We start from the raw sequence: 8,246 nt of genomic DNA on the forward strand, positions 1-8,246 counted from the left end.
GGTACACAAGTTTCTCCTTTTTTTTTTTTTTTTTTTTAGGTTTACAATCGAGTGGCTGATGAAATCGTCTTACCAATGAATGAGAGACTGGAGCGTCTTGTAAGTCACTGTGGTGTAGTGACGGGGACCATCTTTGCCCTTTTTGTGGTAGCTAGTTTTTTATTTCTCCTTTTCCTGACATGGAATACCCCGGACTCCCTGATTGACATTGCGGTTGATGCCACCGGGCCAGAAGGAGCCTGGTCACGGAAATCTAACTGTAAAAAATCACGGAAAAAGATAACCATTGCAGACGGAGAAAACTAATTTAAGTGATTTTTTATTTCCAATCCTCAGACTGTAACTTTTTAAAAGTATTTTCAGTAGATTCGCTGCCTACAAACCAACAAGGTGTTTTCTTAACAGGATACTTCCTCTTCCTGTATTTTACTTCATGCACTCCTCCGGGGTATAGTAAGCCGCATCTCCTCTTACTCCTGAATGTCTCTGTATGTGGATTATCCGCCTTCTATTGCACTCCTTTATGCTGCCTATAATAACGGTCTTTTTTGTGTGTCCTAGTCCTACTTACAGTGCTAACTGTGGAACTGCTGAAGCTCTGAGGACTGAAACGCACCTTTGCGATAGGGTGTGTTGTGGTAACGAATAAGTCAACATTTCGGTTAACGCAACACACATTATCCCTGTTGGCATGTTGCCGTGTCATTAGTTTTAAATGGCCCACCAGCTGACTAAGGCATCACAGCTCCATCGCACATGTTTTTCAGCATATCATGACGCTTGGAAAGACACTACTGTGCGTTTTGGCGTGCTGTTTCAGGAAAAATGCTGCTTATCTGTGTTTTGTTTTTCTTTCTGTTTGGCCATTCTTGTGTGTTACCATCTCATTCAAAATCACGTTAACGCAGGATACATGTATTAACGAGACGCACAAGAATCGCAAAGTGTGAATCCAGCCTAAAGAACAAAAAAAGCACAAGCTCTGATTTTTTTTTTTTTCTTTTTCTATTTAATAGTGGATTGTTTGTAAAAGGCAATGATTCCATAACTTTTAGCAGTATAAGTTTTTAATGTTTTAAAAAAAAAGGTGGAGCTGGAAACCTAACATTTTGAATACACACACACACACATTAAAGGGTTGGCTACTTTTTGCCCAGGGCCAGCACCAGCATCAAGTTTACTGTGACAGGGAACTATGGGAAAATAGTTAGCTAAAAAACAATCATCAGACTGGACAGTGAAAGAGTAGCTGTAGGTTATGAGGTCTTCTCCCTACTCCCTCTGCTCTCTCCTATCATCACATTCCTTGTCAGCACATTTGCATGCAACACACCTAATTAGCTCCCAGCCTTGCTCGTCCCCCTCTCCTAGTCTGAGTGCCATGTCAGATGAACTATTTTGTAGCAGAGTTTATTCATGGCTATAAATCGCTAATGGCAGCATCTGACAGCGACTAGCTGTACCTGCCATTTGTCTCTAAGAAGCAATTTTGTTGCGGCTACAAATTAAATTAGTGCTACAGCTCTGCTACACATCGCTCCCCTTCAGCAGTCTGTAGCTCGGCCATAGAGATGTATTGTTGCTGGTGATGGTTTTTTGCATAAAGCTGCATTTAATCTGAACTCCGGGAAAAAAGTTTATTTTGGAAACCGCACAAGTTAGATAAGTTAGGCCTAATAATACGTTTTCAGTAGGTGTGGATGACTGCTGCTTAGTATGAAAATTTGTACCTTGCTACAAGCCATCTCCTACACAGTGCTGCGGGAATGAGAAGCTGCAACAGTGACGAGTCCAGTCGCATCATCTTCCCCCTCCTTGAACATTTCACAAAAAGCCTTGTATTTTTTCACAGAATACAAGGTGTTCTGTGAATGGAGGAGGGAAGATCATGTTGCAAACCCGCCCCTCCTCTATTCACAGAGCGCATTGCATTTGGTGAAAGAATACTAGGCTTGTTTTGAATGGACAAGGAGGGAAAGGACCAGGCAGGGATGTGACTGGAGCCCTTTAGAACTTTTGCAAAATATCTGGAAGCCACACTGCCTCATCAAGGCCCCTCTGTGTATTGTGGTCCTAACTCTAATCTATGAGTCCATCTTGGAGCATCTATAGCAGTATGGGTGCAGGTATGCCTGGACGTAGCACATTCCACCTTAAAAGCACAGGGACACACCAGATGCCCAAAACATCACTATTTTGTTTTGTTGAAGCCCTTCACTGTCACAGCTTCTCATCCCCGCAGCACCTGGACATACAGAGCCCTGTGTAGGAGCCGGGTATAGCAAGGCATGATTTTTATACTAAGCAGCAGTCAGCTGCTCCTACTATATTAGGCCCTAAGGTGCCCATGCACTTTACAACCCTCGCAAGACTTTTTAAAGTAATTTAAAAAACGTACGATCTGCCCATCTTGGACAGGCAGATCGTACCTGCGATCATCGCAAGCCCGCCCCCCTGAGGGGCGGGCTTCCGATGACTGCAATGCTGAACGGGCAGTGTGTGCATGCGCACACCGGCCCGTTCGGCAGTGATCTCTTGATCATGTTAAAAAACAGCCGAAAATCGTACGATTCTCGGCTGGTTTTCCAACATGCTCGATATACAAAAGTCGTGCGACCGTACAATAGAAATGGTCGCACGCCTTCCATACACTGCACGATTCTCGTACGATCGCGGGATTTCCCGCGATTCTCCTACGAGAATCGTGCAGTGTATGGGCACCTTTAGACTTGCTTAACTTGTGCTGTTTCTAAAATAAAAATGTTTCCCAGAGTTTAGATTGAGAGTTTGTTCACACCCTGGCTGGACCAGATCCGGATGGGTTTTCGCAAATGCGGTGTGTTTTTGACTTGTATTTGATGCGTTCCATTGCGGTTTGTTTTTTATTTTCAGGGTTTTTTTAAGCCTGAATGGTCTTTCAGATGCATTTGCTTTTTTTTTTTATGCGTCTTGGTGGGTCCAGGCCAGAAAAAAACATGCACACAGTAACCGCACTGGTGTAAACAGAGCCCAGAAATACAATAGGAATACATGGGGATGCATTTTAGGTGCGGACAAAGAAAAAAACATTCTGGTCCGGACATAGTGTGAACAAGCCCTCAGTGTGTGTTCCCTATATGCCTAGAATTCAGCTTTAAAGTTAATGCCAAAAATGTTCTTTTTTTTTTTTTTTTTTTTTTATTGCGGGCTCTATTAGAAAGTGTAACAGGAGTTACAGGGCTGACAGGGGCTCTAGCCTTATCCTTAGCTACTTAAAAGCATTTGTATTTATGTCATTATTAGAGAGTTCCCTTCTCAAAGTTGTCGGTAGAACAGGAAGTGAAGGGAAATCTCTCTGTTGGAGGTGGCGGTAAACACTGGCAGTTCTAAGCCAGAATCCCGCCCCCATGCAAAATTAGGAAATCAAGCTTTGGCTGGACGAACACTATTAAATGTTTTCTTTTGAAGTCATCCATGTAATTTGTCCTTTTTATCCACGTGAGGAACTACTGTAGTGAGGAAATCTATACAAATCTTTACTATAGATCCCATACCATGTACATGTACAATTCTTGTTGCACTATCTCTGATTAAGGAACAAATAATAATCATAACCTTTTTTTATTTAATACTTGTATACATGAGAAATATATATATGCAAATATTTACCTTGAATGGATGGACTATTGGCTGATGAAAAAATGATGATGTATTTGTGTTTTTGTAGTTTTATGAAATCTTTGGAACATGACCTATTCCATGTGTGTGGGCCACATGATCTTCCTCTATATAGGGACTATGCTGGTTTATGAAATGTAAATACAACCGGAACAAGGCCCTAGTCACTAGTGGATATACTTTTATTCTCCATATGTCGTGCCAAGCAAATTGATGTTTTATTTTTTACAAGAGACTGAATGTGATTACATTATGTTTTTATCTGTGTAGCTGAATGCTACTTGGGACAACAGAAAGGGCTTTTTGTCCACAACGCTCCATTGAAGGTCATTATACTGTGTTTAACATTCAGCTTTAACAAGTGATGTTATACTGTACCAGGGACAATTTAGAAGAATAAGACTGAAAAATTGAGAGAGACTACAGGCACCCAAAATGTGATACTGGCATCATTGCTGGTTATGTCTGCTGCTATAATGAAGCCAAGCAAGGGTGTCTTACATAAAATCTGTATTGTGATGAAGACTTTGGATCTATCCTGTTCAATCCTTTTTCAGCAATCTGTCAGCTAGGGTCCTCTCTAGTTGAAGAGGTTCTAATTTCTTGTCTTGGGGCCACTTTTACTTTGTTGCATTTTCTGTTATGTAAATGAAAAAGAGTTAATTGGTCAGGGGTAACACCCCATGTCAATACAAGAAGGCATATGCCCCAAAAGCAAAACATGTGGTATATTGTAAAGAAACTAAGAAGGGAGCAAAAGTATAATTTGTTTAGTGACCAGTTTTGAAGAAAAACTCTGGGCAAAGGTTTTATTAACCCTTGCAGGGGGCTACCCCCGCAATGGAATAGTTAACGCGTTTAGGTCTAGGGAGGAAAAAAAAGTCATGCTCACTCCTTACTCAGAACTGGCTTGCTCTTTGACCGGTCCTCGCTACCCCTCCACTGCAGCGGTCCTCCTTAGACCAAAACAAGCACTTAACCTATGCTGCACAGGGGTAGCCCCACTGCACGGGATACTAAATGTTTTGCCTGGAGTTCTTTAATCCTTTGTAAATATCATATTATTGTTTTTTTGTAATAAGGAACTCCCCCCTCAAGTTCTTTCGTTTGCTTGTAAAGTCCAGTTAAAAATATAATAAGCACAGCTCGTGCATCTATGTGAGACGCAGTGTGCTTTTTCCCATAACATACCATACAGATCTCTGGCTGGGAATATTAACCCTTTGGAACGGCTCCCGATGGCCCTTTAAAGGGCTCTAAACAATGGGAGATGGAGAAAGGCTTCCCAATCATGCGATCATTGTGATTGGCTAACACAGTAGACACATGATTGGAAGCCCTTACCACCTGCTACTGATCGTAAAAGTGACCGGGAGCCATCTGTAACAGCTAGGTCAATGTGTAATGGATGTGGTTAAGCATGATTATGACAAAATGCCTATCTGAATAGATCAATTGTAATATATATGTGTTAATTTGCTTTTTGCTCGTTTGCCTTCCTCAAAACCTTACTCAGAAATTGGTGCTAAGCCCCCCCCCAACCTGTTAAATAAAAACCCTGAAAAGGAGAACATTAAAGCGGAAGTATCTGATACACTGAACAACTGGTCTCAGCGTGGTATTTTCTCTCGGAGTGTACACTCTATATATAATCAGGCCAGGCGGCAGATATAAGTACGGAACCTTTTGATCCGATCTAAATTTGTGAGCAGGTCCAAAACAAATGTGCTGGGGGTATACTAGTGAACAGTGGGCCAGCTGACGCGTATGTGTGTAGCACCAGCAGGAAAGTGTTAAAGTTCTAATTTTTAACTACTAAAGTCTTTTTATGTCAATCTTTTCCCAACCATATATAAATAGCTGCCTTCATCTTGGCATGTGGACACTGGTGAATATTTTGTACTGTCTGCAGCAGGCACACTGCCCTAAGGTGCAAGGACCTTATAACCAATGTTCGTTTGGGATACAAGAAATAGGTGCCTGATTAATGTACCTGCATATACCCAAAACAAAATGTAATTTTTACATAAACTAACCTTTAAAAGGGAAAGTCAAGGCAAACATTTATTTTTTTATGTATAGCAATCTTAAGCCCTAATTGATGTGCCTTACCTTTTGCATTATTGCTCTGCAGCCAGCACTCTTTTGGGGCACTAAATCTCGGTCCTGATCTAGGCAACAGTCTTTGTTGCGACAGCAATTCTGCAACTTCGCGTAAGACCTTGGGGTGTATTTATAAACCATTTGCAGAGAAATGTGTCCTGCGAAACTCTGAACATTTGTTGTGTGCGGTTGAAGGCAAAACCTAGTATAATTTTTAATGTGGAATGTAACATTAGAAAAATACTGCATTATAGGCACTGGATAGAGCTGGGGAGCATAGGAATTTAGGGCTGCGGAAATTAACGATTAATTACTCGATTAATTGTTAAAATTTTTGATCGATCAAAAGAATTTTAATCGGTAATGAAAACACTCACCTCTCCGCCGGCTTCCGGGAGTCCCGTCGGAGGGAAGGGGGAGGAGTCCCGTGACGTCAATGTCTGTGACGTCACCATACTCCTCCCCCCACCCCTTCCCTTCGTTAGCCGACAGAGCCACTTGGGCCGGTGATCTGTCGACACTGAGAACTTATTGAGTTCTCACGTCACGGTTTCGTTACAACTAAGAGGTTTGCCCAAGAAACTTGTTCTGCACGAGCGCCAGCCGTAGGCATTGGCCTATACACATACAGCACAGCAATGAAGTAATAAAATGAACTAGGATCACACTAATCCAGCAGGTTATTATGACTGAGTTGCCCCACTCAAGCGGCGGCCATATTGAGTGGGGCACGTGAGATTAATAACGTGTTGGATTAGTGTGATCCTAGTTCATTTTATTACTTCATTGCTGTGCTTTATGTGTATGTAGTAGTGCTGTGCTGTATGTGTATGCCAATGTAGTTGGATCTGTATGTGCGTTATAATTAATCGATTAACAAATTCGATTAATCGAACACCAAAATGTTAATCAGTACCAGCCCTATAGTAATTAAGTATTTGTTTCCTATGGTCCTCTGTTCCATTCCGTGGCCATAATGCAACTGCTCGGCAAGACAGGCAGATCATGTGACCTGATGTGACCCGATGTTAGGTGACCTTTCTGGTACTTTCACAATTTTTTTTCTTTTGAAATGTAAAGATTTTAAATGCATGTGCCAGGTGTTTCTCTACTGAATTATGCTTTTATTTTGATGCCTTTTATTTCCATTTTAAGCACTGCCATAAATTATGCAAGGAAACCTGTGCTTCTCTTGATGTATGCAAGAAGATTTTACTATAATGGATATTTGGAGAGGCAAGTACACCAGCAGAGAACTGCATGTGGCATTTGAACCACTGGTTGGTGACGATTCAGCCTATTGAAAAAATTTGTGTAAAAGTGAACCTGTCATTTAAAAAAAATACAGCACAAACTGACATATAATAGGTATGTCAGGGTAGGCACCGCCCCCACCCACCCCGGTTCTTCATCACACTGTGTAATGCAGATCGCTGTGTAAAACAAGTCTTGCATTAATCTTGAAGGATCTGTTTATCTTAGAGTCTGCACCCCTGATGCTCAGTAAAAGCCATTCAAAAAAATAAATTATAATATTGTAAGGAAAATGCAAAATACACACACTGTACAACTTAGTTCCTGGCCAGTTTCTGTATGTGTGGGTTATGTCTCTGGGCTGCGCTGTTGGATACTGGGAATGCTCTACATACACCCCACCGCTAATTGCTGCCATTAAAAGTAAAAACAAAAACCCCAATCCCTACCTAAATGCTATGTTTGCTCACCTAAATCTGAGGTCACATGATTATCCAGTCCCGAGTCTTTTCTCTTCTGTATTCAGTAGTCAGGGTCCTTTTTTTCATGTGTCCATGTCACTGCCTTCATGATGTAAATACTTCCTATTGGCTGTCCAGTGGCAGAGTCATATCTGGATCTCAACTGTGATGTCAGTGCAAGGGCACCGTCCCGGGACCAGCCAGTGCAGGTATGTCTACATTGTGGCATACCTAAATGCCTGAACTCTAATTTGTAGCAAAGTCTACATTTGCACTCTATGAGCACCAGGATTTCAGGGCATTTAAAGCACACACAGAAGGTTTGAAAACCTACTGATTTGTGCCTCAGTGCCTGCTATCACACCCCTTTGCCAGTTTTGCTGTATTTTTAGTGACATGTATGGTGGTCACTCCAGGTGCCCCCTCTATGTCTTGGGTTTATGACATTGGCACATGGGATTGTTTGAAATCAAGCAAGTCACTTATTTCAACCAGTGAGGCAAGCTAGCTGTTTACAGTGACTGGACTAGTTAAAGGTTAGCAGATATGCACTACTATCATTGTCAATACTGTATTTAATTTTATATTTCCTGTTTTATTTACATTTGTATTCCTTTTTGTTTTTATGTAACAACGATTACAATAAAATACAAGCAGCTATATTGTGTGTATGTCTGTTCCTTATTCCTATTCCCCCTCTTTATTCCTATACCCCCTCTACTAGGCATCACTGAAGCTGCTGGTTGAAGAGCCACACAGACTTTACAGAGT

The 8,246-nt window shown here is 41.5% G+C and overlaps 1 protein-coding gene across 1 annotated transcript in view; it reads left to right on the forward strand.

Moving 5' to 3' along the window:
- The window catches only part of PIGA (phosphatidylinositol glycan anchor biosynthesis class A), a 14,226-nt gene extending 13,920 nt beyond the window's left edge, over positions 1-306 (forward strand). The window contains exon 6 of the mRNA XM_018563055.1: positions 40-306. Coding sequence (XP_018418557.1) covers positions 40-306 — 267 coding nt within the window. The remainder of the gene's footprint in view (positions 1-39) is intronic.
- Positions 307-8,246: the final 7,940 nt, after the last annotated feature.

Source organism: Nanorana parkeri, unplaced genomic scaffold (assembly GCF_000935625.1).
Source record: "Nanorana parkeri isolate BGI_ZX_2015 unplaced genomic scaffold, ASM93562v1 scaffold628, whole genome shotgun sequence".
NCBI classification, from domain to species: domain Eukaryota; kingdom Metazoa; phylum Chordata; class Amphibia; order Anura; family Dicroglossidae; genus Nanorana; species Nanorana parkeri.